The sequence below is a fragment of the Rissa tridactyla genome, chromosome 1 (assembly GCF_028500815.1).
Source record: "Rissa tridactyla isolate bRisTri1 chromosome 1, bRisTri1.patW.cur.20221130, whole genome shotgun sequence".
In the NCBI taxonomy this organism is placed as follows: Eukaryota; Metazoa; Chordata; class Aves; order Charadriiformes; family Laridae; genus Rissa; species Rissa tridactyla.
The window spans coordinates 209,407,258-209,426,489 of record NC_071466.1 but is presented as its reverse complement, the minus strand read 5'-3'; the positions used below and the strand labels follow the sequence as shown (position 1 = coordinate 209,426,489).

The window sequence follows — 19,232 nt, the reverse complement described above, 5'->3', positions numbered from 1 at the left end:
CTGAAAATTAAATACACAATGCTGGCTAGATCTAGAAAGCCTGTTTCTAAATTCATCTGACAGGCACAGTTTTCCTGGTCAAATTACCTCTGGCCCTTTGGGTATGCCAAAGAGAAGTTCACGCCTTTCTGTCAGGGTTCTTCCTTTGGAGGACATCTACAGCCAGATTTCCAGCTTTTCTGTCACCAATCCTCACCGCCATCCTGGTTTCCTTTCTGGCTCCCTGGCTCCATCATAGCACTGAAATCTTTTAACAGACTCAGGATCCCCATCCAGCCTGGGGAAAAGGGAAAGGTGCATGTCCCCTGGGAGTAGGAAGGGGTAAAATGAGCAAAAATCCAAAGCAACGCTTCTCCAGTGAGGTTAGGGACAGAGTTTACTCTCAGTATTACCTACTACAAGGAGAAATGTGACTTTTGAGCCATTTGTAAGACAAATAGTGCCACTGCATATCCCTTTCAACTTTCCCAGTTAATATGCTGGGTTTATTAGCTTGAGGGCTGCTCACACCATAATCTTGTCCATGATCTTTAATGTGGGCATGATTTCCTACCAAAGCATTCCTTACCATTTGGGAGACGAGAAAGCGAGACATTTTGTAGGTTGTGTGCTGCTTTAATATTGCTGCTCTGTAAAACTGCTTTGCATAGACTACAAACAAAAGAGACAGACAGATGTGTGTATGTGTGGGGGGGGATATAAAACAAAATTACAATCCCTTCACTTAGACATGAACTGAGCTCGGTAAAAAAGAAGTATAATACACTGGAGTCTTTCAGAGTCCTGCGGAGCTCTCTAACAGAATTTTTCCCCCTGGGAAATTCTGGTTGCCCCAGCTCCAGCTCTTGGATGGACCCCCACAACACACCCACCAGCATAAAGCCTCACTTATGGCTCTTGGTTCAGATGTTGATCCTACAGCTTGTGTTCATTTAGGCATTTGCATATATTTCTTTATATGAACTGACCAAGGCAAATCAGTTACTGTAAGGTAATAACTTGTGTACTTATACAGAGGAAGAATTAAGTTGGCAGTTGTTCAGATATTCATATTTTACCCACTTACGTATCATGGGAAGTCATTTAAGTCTTTGAGCATGGGGAACAAATTGATATAGATCAAGGGGAAAGCTAATTTTCCAAATTTGGGCTTATTTTTCTGTTTATAGGTGTGACTATAGAAATTTGCCTCTGAAAGAAACTTAATATTCATCAGATTAAATGCAGCCTTGCAGAAATGTTTTCTATGTTGTTTTTGAAATGCAAAGTCACAGAGTTAGCAAAGGGGAAGTGAGGGAGAAATGAAGGAAAAATTGTTCCCAAAATTATGGGGTTTAATTTTTTATCAATAGATGTTCCTTGTGAGCCTTAGTTTGGCCTTGGCAAAGTCTGAGAATTACTTTTATTTATGGCTGAGTTAGCAGCTATTGCTATTTCAAAATGATGTTAGGTAATTTCTTGTTATGATTTATTGCATCCCAAGATGGGCAGAGTAAATTTATTCTTTGTACCTTTCTTTCTAGAGAAACACATTAACTGGATAACTAGTAAAAATGATCGATATGTTTAGTCCGTGTTTTCTTTCAGGGCTTCAGTCTCAAGCTCATGAAGTCAGAGAAAAACCTTGCTCTTGGTGCCAGTCACATCTTTTTTTTTTTTTTTTTATGAATTTGCTTCACATTCTTTCTATTTTAGCAAACAGACTGGGGGGTTCTTTTGTTTGATTTAGTTTTTAGAGTTTTTTTTTTTCTGTTGCTTTATTAAAAGGAACGCTTGTTTAAAAATTAAGGATAGGTCTACTCTGAAAGATCACATATCATAGTTCCTCTGTACTCAAGATGTGGTCACTATTAAATTAGGCCTCAACTAATTTTCTTTCTGTAGTCCTGTTACTTACATACACCAAAAATAGGTCTACTAAATTCCTCCCTGCTGCACACAAGTCTAAAATATTGCGGTTTTTTTTCTTTTGTAATAAGTAAAAGAACTAAAAACTAGTTAAAAGTTCTTAAAATAACCTAGGAAATGATACACAATTCTTTCCTATGTCGACGCTAATGGTTTGTTCAGTTTCCACATCTTCATGTCAACAGAAGATCTTTAAAAAAACCTTTTCATTGTAGAGAAAGTTCTGTATTCTGAAGATGATAGAACAAGAAAAGAACGAACAGTAAATAAAGGGAGAATCTATTTCTTTCTCTCTTGCTTATAGGTTTTTTGTTTCTTATTTTTCTTTTTCTGAGGGTGTGATGTGATCTGTGTTGCATTAAATCATCTGTTGATCTCTTTTTCCTTGGGTAATTCCTTCCCAAGGAATTAATATCTTCCAAAACTTTAGGTTACTATACACATATCATGAAAAAAATCCAAAACACAACCAACCACAAAAAAAATAAAAGCCAAAAAAAAAACCCAAAACAAAACACAAACCCAAAAAAAACCCAAGCCCAAAACACAACCTAAAAAAAAATACAAATCCAAACTGCTTAGCAAACTCTGGTTTCAAAAATTTCACTTTGAGGTCAAATTTTTACTGAGTGTGCATTTTAAGCATCTGTCACTTAAGGTGTCTCTATTCAGCATCTCTCTCTGTGGTGTCAAAATAGTTTAATATCCACACAAGAATTTCCAGATTCCCACAGTAAGGCACATGTAACTTCATAGTCCAGTTTACAGAGTACGTTTATTTACAGGCACACATATTGCTAAGCAACTCTCCCTTATAGATGCAACAGTCTTTTGCTTCCTTTCAACACTTCATGATTTTACATTCACTTTCAGCACAGAAGTCTTGAGTATATTTTTCTTAGGTGGCTGCGAGTGGAAGTCTTTATGGGATGTGCTGGTAACATGCTGAATAAAGGCAAGTTGACTGATATGGAGTCTAAGTGCTTCATGTGTCTACAGCAGGCTTGACAACCTGTTTGTCTGAAATACTCCACCCAATTAGCAGGTGTTGATCCTATTCAGAAAGGCGGGGTGTAATCTGATTTCACCAGGAGACAGGTGATTACCCCACCCAGATTGAAGAGATAGACGAGAGAGACTCTTTAGATCTAGACTGTGGTCGCAACTTAAATTGCTGCTGGGCTTGGTGAGACTGCTTGAGCTGAAACCAAGCAGTATTGTTCATTTCTTTGCTAATAAAGCCATGCCCAAAATGTGGGACAGGTTTACTCTACAGAGCAAAACCAATTTTGTTTTAAAGTTATGGTCAGGAAAGAGCTGGCTTCTGCTTGACCTCAAGGCTTCCCAATGTTCTGAGTTATTCCTGAAAAACTCTTCTGTTCATTAAATATATTAATTCTGTGCTGTAGGAAATGCATACTACTGAAAAACATAACAATTCAAAATAAAGGAAGCTTGCTAACACTCATGTAAAAGGCTTAATGTACAAAAATCATGCTGTGGCTGCAAAATCCTGAAAACCCACTTGTTTGCTGGGCTTCATCCACAAAAGACTTTGTTTTGCCTTGTTAACTATGCATTAACCAGATGTACAAAAATATGAGATGGTCATTAAATCAGGTATTTAGTGCTGCAGAATTTTCTTGGCATCCCTCTGGCTGTTCACTAGATGCTGGATGAACTAGATGCTGTTCTGCATCTGCTGAATGAAGATTTAAGGACTGGAAACACGTCTTGTAATTTGAACATCCTGAATGCAGAAAAAATTGGAGAAATGTTACTGGCTAAGATCGCTAGGTCAGGTGGTTAGTGCCAAGGACAAAGATTTGAAGGCCTGATGTGTTTAGTGTGTGCAGTCAAAGGAGGCATCTTTAAGTCATGGCTTCTAATGACTTCTAATGGCTTCTGGATTAAGACTATTTTCAAGACAAACCCGAGGGAGTATCCCACCTGGTTTAGCTGCCTCCATGCTCAACCTTAGTGGCAAACTCTGGGCCAAAGGACCAAACACCAGTAGTGACTACCAAATTTGCAAGTAGGTAGGTAGACGGGCAGGGAGACATTTTGTGTTTCACCCTCACTAACACAAGGGAAGAACCAGAGGAGGTTTCCATCTGCTGTGCAAGTGTGCTGACAATACAACTGTTTGCTACTATGGCATGCAGTTTTGTGGCTTGAAGGAATCAGGATATATCTGCTTTTTTTCGGTGGCCTTTTTTTACCATATGCTTTGTTAGTTGGCTTCTTTTTTTTGTCGTGATGCTTTTATGGCTTATTCATGCAGACATCCTGCAACTTGAGTAAATTATACATTTTAAATATTCTCATGAACTCTTGTCATATCAAAAAAATCAGGCAGATAACAGGCATAACTTAATTGGAAAGATAACTGGAAGTACAGTAAGCTGTACTAGGCAACCAAAAATGTCTTATCAACCCTCATCAGCACTTTCAGTCTGAAATTTCTCAGGGCACATCTCGACAGCAGAGGAAAATCTAGATATGGAACTAATCAATGGTTCCCCTGCATGTTAGCAGTGGTCACCATGCCTTAGAGTAGCGTCATTCCTGACATCTCCAGAGCGGTCAAGTCCTCCAGATCACAATCTAATACAAAGGCCACTGGATCTAGAGTTCTGTCAGCTTTTTCAAAGCTCTGAGGTGGGAAAACAAGTACAATTAGAATTCAGTCCACAAAATAACAGGTTTATAAACCCAGTATCTTGTTTACATAGACATATTCAAGGTTTATATTGGATTTGTGTGGATATGTATGTGCGATAAAATGCACACGGTTTATAAGGCTTTGACTAATGGGGATGTAATCCCCAAGAACTAAATTAATAGAAATCCCTTTTTGTAGCACAGACCTTGATGTTTCAGCTGTTCAACTAACTTCACTCAGCACTGCAGACTCTTTTTCAGAGGATAGGACAATAAAACATTGATCCTGCTAATTGCAAGGTACAATAATGACAAAACTGGGGTGGAAATGATGTTATTGATCCAAACTGCAAGGGGTACGTAGTAATAAATCATAGTCTGCAAATGTTTTCATGCCAGCTGGCCTCCCCCGCTCTAAAACCATACGGCTGCCTATACAGGTTCAGCTGGAAGGTTATCTCACGGAGTACAGGTGCCGGGCATGATTTCCCCACCCATTAGGGCTTCTACAAAGCTCCTAGTACTTGGGGACTTTCCTGTTACTGCCAATGCAGCACTTGGCACAATAGCTTTGCAGCAGTGTCACCAACTAGCTTACTCTCATAGAATACAATTTTAGAATATCATTTTCTTTTAACAAGACTGGAATTATTTTCTTTGCTCCCTGCCTATTCTGGGACTGTTTGAGCAGATTGTGCTCTTTGACCAATATTTTTCTAAGTGCTACAGTAATAGAAAGAAGGAGTCAGTAACAATTTTTAAATAATCTTACTGCCTTTTACAAAAGCTTGCACACAAGTAGCAAGAACTGTGAAAGCATATGCGGTGTAGAGCTCACCCAGAAGAGGACTTCCTTGCATGTGCTTACTGACAGGCTAAAGTGTTTGCAGGATCTAGCTGAGAATCGCTCATGGGGGTATACGGCAATCACACATACATTTATTGCACTAACACTCCAGAAACATTTTCCTTGAAACAATGCTGCTGCGTGCTGAAAAAGATACCTAGCCGACACAGACTGAAGGGATCACAGCTGGCAGTAGCCCATGAGCAAAAAGGTGAATTTAAACTGCTCCCTGATAAGTAGGGAACATCTTTCACCAGTGTGATATATTTGAATGACAGCAGTACTATCAGGGATTACTTATTTTCCATGGATATCCCTGACCTTGCCACTTGAGAATTGAGCTAATTGGACAGAAGAAGGAAAAAAAAAGTAAATGTATTAATTAAACTCATGCATGGGACTTTATATGGAAACTGTGCCTCCATCTTGATTTGAAAGACAAAACAGGTGTTTATTTTGTTTGTCCAGCTGTTAGACGATAGCTTTAAATCCCCTTGTCCATCCAGTTTAGACAAAACCTTCTGATATTTTAATCACTTGGCTGTGTGGGAAGGCTGAAATAAAGGGAGAATGTATTACAGGGTCTGATCCTTATCTGGATTAAATAAGTAGAAAACTGTTGAAGCTAATGATACTGTAATGGATTATTTGGATTTCTACTTATTGCCCTGCATAATCTGGCCATTTGCATTTGCTGTATTATCTGAGAAGTAGTATGGACATCAATGCTGGTTAAATAAAAATGAAACAGCTTTCTTAAAATAAGGAGAAAAATCTGGATATTAGTTGGTCACAGGGATTTACCCTTTAACTTCCACTTAAAAAGATGTCATTAAAAACTCTTTGCTGCATCAGTAATCCAGATCGAAGGATGTAAATTCCAGGCTTCTGGAAGAGAGATAATTACTGGAAACTCATAAAAACCACCTAAATTCTGGTTTAATTTTCATACACAGAGCAGATGTTTTGACAGATGGATGGACTTTATTTTTGTAACTGTCCGGGAAAAGTCTGCATAACACAGCCTAATCAGTGTTACATATCTGTAGTGTTTGTTTTTCAGTCTTTCTGCATTTGGCTCCTATGCTTTTGGTTGCAGACATTTTCTTTGTAATTTATTTTTTCAGGCTAATCTCTCTCTGCATGAGCCCTTCTATCAATTTGATATATAAATATTAGAAAACTCTTAAAAAATAAATGTGTATGTTTCGTTAGTAAGTTAGACGTATTGATCATCATATAGTGGGTGCCCTTCTGAAAACTTAATTAACACTTTATCTTCTCTTCAAGATAGGCCCTCTGCCCTTATACATAGTATATAATATTTGGAATTTAAATTTAGAGTTAAGATCTCTGTCCAGATGCGCTAGACCTATTTGACTTTAATTCACATTCTGAATGTAAGTGACAGTCTAATAATCTCTCAACTTGTTCTACAAGTAGGAGTTTAGTACGGCAGAATTTGCAGTGGGGTTGGTGCTTTGGCTGTGGTACCACAGGATAATGCAAATGGTTTTACCCACGTTCATTTCAATAAACTGTCAGCGTGGACCTGAGGATCTGAACCCCATAACCTCTTCAGTCAAGTTAAAGGAAGCATAAACATCTATAACGTACCTGAAATTAAAACCTTTTTCTCTCTCAGGAATTCCCAGTAAACTTCTGGGGTGCTGTTCCTTCCAGGTGGCCAAATGAAGCTGTAACTCCTGTACACAAGGCAGAATGGCTTCAGTTGGATGTCCTTGTGCCCTTCTGTGTCAAAGTAACCCCAGGAAAGCCTGTTGTGTCTACTTGGGCTTTGGGGAGGGATACAGTCCATATTTTTTCAAGCAGAGAAACAAACTGGGTTGTACCCTGCGTTTGGGGTGAATGCTTCAGCCACCACATGTGGCAGAGCCAGGACAGGGCATGAACCCTTTCTTTGGCCATGCTTGGGAGGATATTGTCAATTGTGCCATCACAGGACCATTTGCAGAAGCATATCCAGCAGTTACACTGTGAAAACATAAAAACATAGCTATCTAAAGCTCCCTCTGGCAGGACAGAGCGAGAAAGACCTTGCAGGCTATGCTAAAAGGTCTCACATATGATGGAGGGGCTTAGCTACTTGGATTTTAAGATAGAGATACTTCTTTACAAGGACAGAGTCAGAACCTGCAGCTCTTGGGGAAACCCTATACCATTTATTGAAATATAAATGAAGATTAATCCTCTCCAGGGGTAGGCAAGATAAATGAATGGGAGTTTTGAGGACTACAGTAACTCCCACATGACATACCTAATTTTCTCTTTGAATATCTACCTCAATCATTCTGTACCATATGCAATCACTTATGCTTTCTGCTGTATGTTTGCATATATAAGCTCAAGCTTTAGGGCATAAACCAGTGTTTAGCTTTGTATAGACAAGGAAAGTTTCCAAATATTAAGCTGCCCAACATGGTTATTAGGTGGAATAATTTATAATGATTCACTATGGTGATTCCAGTGCTTCTCTTCTTTAGGATTTATTTTCATAACCCATCCAAGTGGTACTTTCCTGCCTACGGAGAACTTTGCAAACCTTGCATTCATTTTCATTCACATTATTAAGCTAAAAGTATTTTAAACTCCCACACCACCCTGCTTGAAAAAAAATCCTGATTTCCACCTGGAAAATAATTTTTAAAAGTCCAATTTACTTCTTTTGGTTGTTTGACTTGACGAAGAACAATATTCAAAGTGTATGGGTATGTCCAGAATACGTTAAACAACATCCCTTTCCTGGGGAAAGTGAAAATGGATACAAAGGTACTGGGGGGCTGAACTCACCCACAGACACAGTGTTTAAATTCCCTGACAATTTGTTCCTTACAGCTTCTGGCTCTGGGTTACTTCCTCATCCTCCGGTGGATATTTTCTCCTGTCTGCTGTATTTTACCGAGATGATACATTTCTTTTGTTGTCTTTGTCTCCTTTCCAGTGCCTTACACTCTGAGATCATGTAATGAAATGCCTGGTTCTGCTGGCACAGACCTTCGCACTAACAATATAGCTCTGGCCTGGGGCTCTGGCAAGGGGAGATGCTGCTGCCAAGTGGGACAAGCCCAGTTGGAGACACCCAAGTCATTCCAGGCCTCCAGCCAAGGGGGCTGGGGACTTGCTTTGTAGTCAAGTTGACGTAGCCACTGGTGTGGGGACCAGCAGAGCCGTCTGCCAGGTTTCACAACTGGAGGTACCGTTGTAGGAGCCTTGCAGGGAGGGCAGGAATGGGGAAGCAGAGACTGAAAATGGGAGTCCGTCACTCAACTCTCATATCATGGCAGACCGGAGTCGCCTTAATGTGCACACACTTCCCCTGATCAGAATATCTTCTTTGGCACACGTGTGCTGAGATTTGGAGTCTGAGCAAATCGGTCAAAGCTGTTAAAGTTGTTAGAGATTTCTGTGAAGCTTTTTCTTCCCAGAGCCACATAAACTGGGAAAGCTTAATATTCACCATCACGAAGCAGACTCTTGCTAAGTTCAAAATACCAAATGCAAAGGTACGAAATTTCCACACAACACGCTGTACCTGTGCAGCTGTAGGTCAGCACAGTGAGACAAAAGAAGGAATCTGATTACCCTGCAATTGAAAACAACGCGCCTGTTGCTATTGTTCCAGGGAGAATAGCACCGTCTCCCAGGCAGGGCAGGAACTTCACTTTGAACTTCCTGAGTTGACAAGGGCTTAAATCAGAACTGTAACTTTGCTTTGATGTCATTTATTGTGGTTTAATACACCTCTTTATTTATATTTTTACAGTCGTGTAAAATACATAAAGAAACCTAATCTGTTAGGGAGGTGTATGAGAATTTACTGAATAGACCTTAATGGTTCCTTTATGCAGCTATAAAACACAGGGAAGCTATAAGAGCAGTCTGAACTGGACTGGGAATTTTAAATGTTATATACATTTATTTGTCATAGTCAAAGGTTTATTGCTGTAGGTATTTGCCTTCCCCGTTGTTTAACTAGGTTGTGTATTTCTTAGACATGTATGGTAAAAAACATGTTGTACAAGGAATTAAGGAGAGCTTAAAAAAAGGGATGAATAAGCCAGATCTGCTTTTGGAAATACATATTATAGGTCCAGAGTAACTTTACTGATATTATGGCAGTTACACTACTATCAATCCTGAACACTTGAAGCTCAAACATGGCTATTATAGAGTTAATTCCTCTCCCCCCTCCAGGCTAATCTGGAATAATTCAGTGAAGCTGATGATAGAATTTTTCTTAATTTCCATCCATAAAAATCAAAGAGGACTCTGCCCCTAAACTAAGTGAGGTTTTCCATCCTACTTTTAAAGTATTAGCTATCTAATACCTTCTTGCTGTATATTGTAGATAAGCAGCTGAACGGTATTTAGCGAGTGCCTATAGTCACAGGTGGCGTGTTGCTGTAAATCAGAATAGCTCCTCTGAAATCAGCACAGTCTGTTCTGATTCACAGCACTTCGAAAAGGTACGTGCCCTGGCCTCTAACATTTCGTGGTCTTCAGGCAGGCAATTTTTAAAAACTTGTAACAAACCATAGTCGTAGACCAAAAAAGACATTTTTTAAATCATGGTACAACAAACCAGACAAGGCAAAGCACAGTCCTACTGAAGCAGTGCTGTGATTAAATTTGGCCAGATACAACTACAAGTGAGAAAATTCTGAATTATTTAATAATGCACAAATCATTGGTCAGTTTTAAAATAGGTAGAGTTAAAGTCAGATGCTCCATCTGAAACACAGAATATCAGAGTTTAAGAAAGGATCTATTTCAATTTTATTCATTTTTAATGTTATGTGAATTTGCAGTATTTGCCTGTTTTTATTCTTGCAGGCATCGAATTATTAACACACTTTCATGTTTTTTTTCCATATTTCTTTAAGTAAAAAGAAAAAAAAAAGGACAACAGTACTAAAAACACTATCAAAACATACATTGTAATTTTAATGATTTATGCCAGGTATTTGCTTAGTACTCTACCACTATGACAGTGGAAAGCAGTCTGTGGATACATATATGTATACGTATTCTAAATGTATGTTCGTGTTTATACATGTGTGGGAGGAAGGATGCGTATGCACCAGAATTTGTGTGTGTTTTTATTAAGAAAGGTCAGAAAGAAAAGAATTAAGAGAGATCCCTGCTAACATCCATCTCTATTTCTTTCAATTTCCTGTTGGATTACCTTAACTATCTCTGCGTTTTCTCTTCCATCTCAGTTGGAAAGATAACTTATCAGCAGTAAGCTAAGGACGTAGTAAGATTCTGTATGCTTTTCTCTGGGTGCTCTTATTAATACATTGCCATTATGTGTTATGGAAATAAACAATAACATTGGAAGAGCAATGTCATTTCAGTACAGTCCTTTGTGTACGGCAGGGAATCAGTATTTTATCAGTGTAAGTTCGCTATTTTTCACTGTGGTGGCCTAAGGCATGCCTCAAATTGCACATGCGTTTTCCTGGCAGAGCCATTATTTTGTGTTTGAGAGTATCTGGTTTAATTAGCAAGCAGGTTACAGAGACGGATGATGCCAGTCAATGAGATTTCTTGGGGGGTAGCTCAGGTGGTGTTTCCAGGGGCCCTGGTCCACTTGGAGACGTTAAGCTGAATGCTGTACCAAAAAAGTCATCAAATATGCATAAAAAAGTTTCCTTCATTTTAAACACAACCTTTGCTGGAAATGGTTATTTTATTTCAATGTTCTTATTTTTCTCCTATTTGAAATCCATCATTTGTAATTGTGTCAGTAGACTGATTTACAGGCATTGACATATTTCTTCTCATTGTTAGACTTGATGGAAATAAAAATATTAAATAAACAGAAAAAGTCAACAACTTGACTGTCAGGTTAGACACTTCCATTTTAATAACATTAGGCATTAATAATGACATTTTTGTTAACAGATAACAGACAATGTTTGTACTAGGGGCTGGTAGTGTTGCTATTAAGTTTTTAATTGCTGAGAACCAGAATTACTTATGATGGATAATTTACTTAGGTAGAAAATGTAAAGTCCAAGTCTTGCAAAGCTTATATTCTAGGGGCTGTAAATAATTGCATTAAAGTTTAGCATATGTATTCATCTTTGTAAAACTGGCCCCTAAACGCAGACAATGGGGGTGAGGCAGCATTCGTATTATTGTTAGAAATGTTGTATCAATGATTCGTTTTTCATCAACTCCTTCCATCTGGAGCGTCTTTCTTCTAATTGTTACATAATTGAATACAAGCAAACAGTTGGTCCATTTTTCTTCATTATTTCATTCTGACACATTTCTATAAATGGGTTTTGTCTTACAAACATGGCAATAGCATAAATTACAAAGATGAAGCATGTCTGAAACAAAAAATTTTTGTGTAATCTTTTCTTCAGGGGTGGATGCTTTATTAAATGACAACCAAAGATATTTAAATGAGAGCCTAAATCAGGCTAGTTATTAAATGCTTAACAATAAACAAGCTTATAAACAGCATGAAATGATCACACTTCTAAAATCTGCACATTCAGCCACACATCCCTAACGCAGAAGAGCTCCCATTAGTCATAATCACTGAATTAACTTTGTGGATACTTTTTTTTTTTCCCCCCTCTTTTCTTTGCAGAGAGAATGTGCTAATTTCATCAAGGTGCTTAAGGCTTACAACCAAACCCACTTGTACGCTTGCGGAACAGGGGCTTTTCATCCAGTCTGCACCTATATTGAAGTTGGAAGCCATCCTGAGGTAAACTATCTTAAAACAATATTTCTCTTTTTGCCTCTTTTTAATCTTCATTGGTGTTTCGCCACGATGTCTTCCTGCCAAAATGCACTCTCACTCGTTTCTGTGGCTGGGTGAGTGGATCTGGTAGGACTTGCTCCTGAATCAGGTGCTGACGTGCTGATTGATAAATCACAGCCAAATCTGTACTTTTCTCCCCTGCAGAGCATCTTTTCCCCCAAGGGCTTAAATAAACCCATTCTGCCTGGTTCATGAAATTAAAAGCACTCTCTTTTTTTTGGTCAGGACAGATACCAGCCATAAGAGGGGTAGTTCAGCCTGTGTGTTTATTTTGGGGCCAACTGTCCTTTAGTCTCCTACCAGTCAGTACAATCTGACACCATGGCAGCTTTCTCCCAGCTGGGAATTAAAATCGTGTCACACATTCATAAATTCTACTTCTCAGATTTGTCCTAACACACTGACAGTTTTTCATATGTGACCTAGGGTTTGTTTCCTTACTTTTTAGGGAAAAATAAATCATTTTTCCTCCCTCTTTTCCCCTATATATATCTTTTTTTTAATCATCTTGATGATTTTTGCTTAGTGTTGCAGAAATCTTGCAGTAGTTCTTGTACTGTTTTGTCAGTGATTGTCATAACTAAATAGAAAAGCATGGTCTTCCCTGGTGAAAACCAGTGTCACTCTCAGAAAGCAATGGGACTATGCTGGTTTTCCTGGCTGAAGATTTGACTAGAATGTCTCTGTGCTCCATTTCAATCCTTTTTCTCTCCAGAAAAGCCAATCTTCTATTTTCCTATTAAGTTGCATATGTAATATAAATTAGTCCACTTCATTTTTGGTCTGGCTTACCTGAGTATTGCTCCATGGACTGTTTCAGTGTAGCAACCAGGCAGCTGATGTGTTTTCAGCAGTCACTTACTTAATTTACGGCTATGTTTTACTGGTGAATCCATAGTTGTGTTACTTGTAGCTTCTGTGATCTCCAAAGAACAGCTCTTTCAAGTTGCCTTATGGTTTTGCAATTCAGGTTTCCAGATTTCCCTGAAAATAAAGGCATCATTGTTAAATGAATGAGGGCTCAGTTATTTAAAAATCAGAATTTATTCTCGTAGAAAAATTAAGAGACCTTTTGAGTGTTGACTTTATAGTCTGGGAACCATTTTTTCCCTATAAAAATGTCTTTTGATATTTGAAACAAGAGTCTTTAAAATGCCTTAAGCATAAGATTTTGAAGGGATAAAGGAGCTGCAAAGTAGAAGGTTGGGGTTTTTTTTTCATATTCTTTAATACTTTATTCCAGAATGCATTCTTGGCAATTAGTGATTGTCTCTTGACCACACACAGTATGTCATTGCTTACTGCATTAAACAGATTCTCTGCTTCCTGAGATCCATTTGGGAATTGGTAGACATATTAATTAACTCTAGTTCCGTAAGATGTGTGTCAATCAATTCTTGGCTATCTGCCAAGTGAATCTATCTGCGGAGAGATAGCTGGTATGAGGTCATTTACTTCTACATTTGGCTGTTTTATGATTGTACCGTAAAACTAACACACACTTTACCAAGGATTTATAGAAAGGATGATCGGAGATGAGAGGACAGATCCAACCTTGGTTTAACATTCTGGATTTTAAGACACTTGAGTCAATGATGTGCTTGGCCCTGGAGCTGAAAGAGGATGTTTGTTTTAGCTTCTCTTTAGCAGTCTCTAACTATCAACAAAATCTAAATTGTTGCATTTTTGGTCATTTATACAGTAAGTTTGTTAGTCCACGTGTGCCTGAATCATTCTCTTGACCCTTGGTTTTATCTTTGCAAAGCACGGACGTCAGGAATATGTTTATCTGAACTACCTTGGACACTGTTAGCTTTTGATTTCCTTTTCATACTTCAGCTATGAGAGAAATCATCTTCACCTGCCCTTCCCACGGCACAAGTGTTTGTATCCTCCTGACGCTCACACAGGAGGTGTCACTGCCTTCTCAGCCCAGGTCTGCCCCTGCACAGCAACTGGGGCAGGCGGGAGGCAGCAGCACCCACCTCTTCTCAGGCTTTGACAAATCTGACAGTCAGCCTGGCTCCTGTCCCTCGCAAAGGTGAAAATCAGACGAATAAATGAATTTATTAGATTTGCAATGAAAACTAATCTGGTCTGTCTCTGTCTCTCAGCTGGAGCCTGCTCCTTCCTTTCCCTACCACCTAGCCAGGAATTTCAAATGTGCATCTCCTGGAGCTGGGGAAGAGGAGGGTGCTTGATTGGCAGCAGCTATTAGAGACACCAAGGATGGGGGGTGGGGATACAATATTAACCCCTGCACCCCTGCACGCTGCGTCTGGGGGAGCCAGATGGTTTACGTTGTTATGTCAGACAGCAGCACTGGACGTGTCAAAGGGCCATTGCTTCTGTATCCTGTATAGTTTATACCTCCCTAGCATACTAAAAAAGGGAAAAAGTATAAGTGAAGGCAAGTGGTTGATTTTGAGTTAAAAAATTGCCATCAAAAACATTTCCTGAAGATTCATTTTCTGCCACAACACTTCTGGAAAATTAACTGACTTCACCATCTGCTTATTTATTTTTCAAGCACTTAGAGAAGTAAATGTGAACTGATTAGGGGAATAGTCAGGGAATGTACCTACTGTCTGGTAAGATTGCTTGTTTATGTGAGCCCTGAATATAACCCACCTGCCTGAGTCCGATGGAGGAGAGGAAATTAGTGTGTGCCAAACTGAAGAGGATGGAGAAGTGAAGTTTAAAGGAAAGAGTGGCAAGTGACAGAGGAGACACTGGAAAAAATTGGAGCAGGCTGCAGGAGGCTGGAATATGGTACAGTTTTTATGATTGGGTAAAGGAAATAAATTACAGTCATAAAGTAATAGGCATATGAATTGTTATATCTGTTGAATATCTCTTCAATGTGAAGCAGCGTATCGCAGCCCCATTCCATACTTGAAGAAAACCATTTCTAGTGATGAAACTAGGCAGGTCTAATTGAGTTTGATGAAGTACAGTATCAGAAATAATAATAAAAAGGTAAAAGGATATGAACAGCATGCTGTGCATCTGATTAAAAATGATCTGCGCAAATGTATACAACCTAATATGTTGTGAATTACACCGCAGTCTAAGGAGTAAAGCAGACTAATCTTCACTTAAATCCATTCCAGATGTGTAAGTGAATAACCATGGTATATAAGAGAGAAGAATAAAGTTAATGTTTGAATAGACTTTAAGCAAGTAAGCCATGAGTAAGCAGGAAAGAACATATTTAGAGAGAACGTAGCATGTGTATACGCAGAAAATACCTGAGGAGAGCCTAGTTTAAAGCTTGAGATCATCCATTGGAAGGGCTATATTTGTACTTTCACTTGAATGGGGCAAATTGGCTCATATGCAGATGTCTGTATTGTACGTGCCTAAGTTTAGGTGAGATGACCTAACACAGACACCTACACCAGCTTCTGGGATCCGGGGTTAAGCAACATCTGGCATTCTCTCCACATAACGCAATATAATGCAAGAAACCAATTACCAGACAAAATAAGAAAGTAATTAGTAAAGCTATGTTCTGCTCCCACTGACTTCTGAGGAAACAGGACTGGATGTGCAGGAATGTTGTGCTTAACGGTCGCAAAATTACACGAGTCAGATCTGTGCTCGAAAGGAACAAATCCAACTGCAGGGAGACACAGAGGTGCATTAAACCCACTAGAAAATCACAACAGGATGCAGAATGCACCTGCCTGTACATGCCTGAGCAGGGGGAAGCAGCCCTGCTCCCCTTCCCCGGGGCTCCCTTTGGGGTAGTTTGTGTGATCCAGCAGGGAACAGTCCTGCTTAGGAAAGAACAGGATTTTCCATTTACTTAACCCTTACATACAGGTGGAGGTATAGAGAATGCCCTATAGAACCCTTTTCTTAAGGCTCAGACAGGCATTGCATGAGCTGTACAAAATTGTTTGCCAGACCCTCAGCAGGAATACATTAGGATTTCTTCAACAGAGGTAAATCAATAGATGTTGTCTGAAGAACTAACCCGGCTTCTTTTATTGTCTCCTAATTCCAAATTTCTTGTCATTGTCCAACAGACTAAACCTCATTTTTAACTGGATGAACTTAAAAGATCTGGGATCACTTTACTTGCAGGTTATTTCTCATTCTTAATCCATAAAGAAGCTCTAAATTTAGTTCAGATTTATGATGTACATAAAACATTAAGTTATTGCATATGAAGTTATATAACGCTACCACCTGTAACATATTTGCTTTTTCCGGACTCTGTGTATTTTAAAAATCCTTGGTTCAACTCATAAAATTTTGCTGAATTATACTTTCCACTTTTTTTTATCCCTTCTGTACTTCACATTAGAAGAGGTCTAGAGTGCATTTTCTAAGTAATGGACATCCTGTTCTGATACATTTATGCGTCTGTCCTTTTTGTCTGTATATATTATGTATATGTATATAGTGATGGAAGACCATTTTTTTTCCTAAGAGAATGACTTTGAAGGAACACATTACTTGAAGGACCAGCGCTACTGCTGGTAGAAAACATGTTGTGTTTCATTATCTAATATAAAATTCAGGGTGAAACATTGACTTCAGTAGTAGCAGATGTGGCATAAATTGGACTAACTTCATTGAAGACGGCAGAGCTGTGTCAGTTTACATCAGTTGAGATTCTGACCTGTGGTTTTTAAGTGAAACATTTGAGCAAATGATTTTTTAAGTTAAGAATCACCTCATGCTAATTTGCTTTCCATCTAACTAATTATACCTTTATATTGCATTTATATGCTTATCGAATATATAGAAAAAATATGAAGGAAAAGGAAACCGTTAAAGGATTATTCTCACTTGTGATATAACAATTGTGTGATAGAGCTATTATTTGTGACATACTAGTTCTAAGCATCACTATAATCACAGAGAAATGTCAGTAAAGGAAGATCTAGTTCACAGACTGTAACAGCCTATTTCAGTTCAGAGACGCTTTAACCTTTCAGACCACTAGATACTCTATTACTATAGTATATGAAAACAGAACTGAAGAGCCGGATCTTTAGCTTATGTAGAGTGTGAGTACCTTTTAGAGCACTTCTTTCAATCTCCTGGGTAGTTTTGCCATGGGAAAAAAGAAAACAGAAGAAAGAAAAGGCTGATATACTTCATAATACTTTCATTAAAAACAAGATAATGATTTCTGCTATATTGGGAAATCCCAGTGCTGGACCTTTTCGTTGTACTGATGTTCCTGTCTGTGGAGGATGACAGGTAACTGGATAGTCAGTGTTAGGCACACATCTGTCCAGGCATCTCACAGGGTCAGTGACCAAAATCACAAAATATAGGAGCTTGATTGCTCTGGAGGCTGCAGGGTCTGCAAACCATCACTTCTGCTGCTCCACATGACATCGACTTCCAGTCCCTTAGGCTACCCTGTGTGAAATCTCTTTGCATAAAATCAGGCTTTTCACACATGTACAATTTACCTCCACTTGTTAAAAAGAATAAATCTTGGCCTAGCTATAACCTTCCTAGCATTTTGGAAGTATATAGTTTTATATACAGTTATATGTAGCTATATATAGCATATAATTCTTTTTCCAAGCCATAATTCACTGTGTCGTTGGTTGGGAAGGGATACGCTATGGGAACTTTCCAGTGACCCGAAGACAATATTTACAAGAGAAGTACAGGGAAGGGACAGAGAACATGACAGTCCTTTCTCATAAGACAACCAAAGCGAGTCATTTGTTCTGGTAAGGTCTGACAAATATTTTTGTAAGGAAACCAGGATGTGTTGTTGGAAGCTCTACACATTTTTAAGCACTGTCATGCAGAAGCATGTATTCCTTAAAGGCTGAGTGCTATGTCCCAAATGGCACCTCTCGTTATGTGGTATTATCTTATGATAAAGTTACAGAAGTAGAAGGTCACCGTAAAAAGGTAACTTGATTCCGATTTAAAAGACTTTTTGAAAAACTCCATAAACCCCTTTGTAAACAAATATGAATTAGGTTCATGGTTAAATGCTATTATTTATGAAGGCCTGTCTTTGAATACACTGCAGATCTCCTTTGACTTCAGCTATAGTTTGAACACTTGTTTGCTGAAAGAGAATTTAAACCAGGAAAACTCAGATTTTTCAAAACTTCATTCTGTCATCCCCAACAAAAATATAATTCCAATAAAAATTTATTTCCAGAGTAGATCCTTTAAAGTAGGACTGTTAGGCTCTATGTGAAAATGTAGCTGTCGGAATAGTTTAATACATGAGGTAAACTTCTCTCCACTGAGTAGCACACGTGGCAGCAGTGGCTGACATCTTTCCTACTCCTCACTGTTGGGAAAGTCCACACAGCTGCTACGGATATTTCATCCTCAGCAAAGAGAGATACTGAAGAGAGAAATTTTGAAAGAGATGTTTTTCCCAGTATCTTATTTTAACAAGATAAGAATTGATTTCCCAATACAAATTATAATGCCTACTAAACTTTTGATGTAAACGACACAGTTAAAAGTATAATACTTTACATTTGCAGCTAGTGTTCATTATCCTGACATATTCAATTAAGAAGGTTGTGCCTTTATGACAGCTGAATATTTGACAACTAGCTGATCCATTTGATTTTCCATTTACCAGTGCAAGGTTGGTATATTTGTAAGAATAGGACTATTTCAAATCATTCGCATGCCAAGGGTCTGGCTCAGTATGTTAAAATTCAGATGCAATAGAAATATAATTTTTTTTGGCAAAGTATTTGGAGAAGGGGTCTTTAACCATAAAGGGGTTTGCTTTAACCATTGACAGGACACGTGAACATCGTAGGTTTTCAGCTGTCATGTAATGCATTCAGTCCTGCCCTTGCATATTTCATAATTACACCTAAGCAATTTGGAATCTATTTATGTCTAAAGTGACAGAAAGTCAGTAATTACATCTGAGGTTCACTCTGAGATTTACAAGTTCAACATTTACATGCAGGAAATGAAATCAAGTTTTAAACTATCACAAGTCAAAACAATGCGGTTGACTATTTTATTTCTTCACCTTTATTC

The 19,232-nt window shown here is 38.5% G+C and overlaps 1 protein-coding gene across 1 annotated transcript in view; it reads left to right on the top strand.

The window, feature by feature from the left end:
• Positions 1–19,232, top strand: part of SEMA3A (semaphorin 3A) — a 170,490-nt gene that overhangs the window by 57,509 nt on the left and 93,749 nt on the right. The window contains exon 4 of the mRNA XM_054183185.1: positions 12,048–12,167. Coding sequence (XP_054039160.1) covers positions 12,048–12,167 — 120 coding nt within the window. The remainder of the gene's footprint in view (positions 1–12,047; positions 12,168–19,232) is intronic.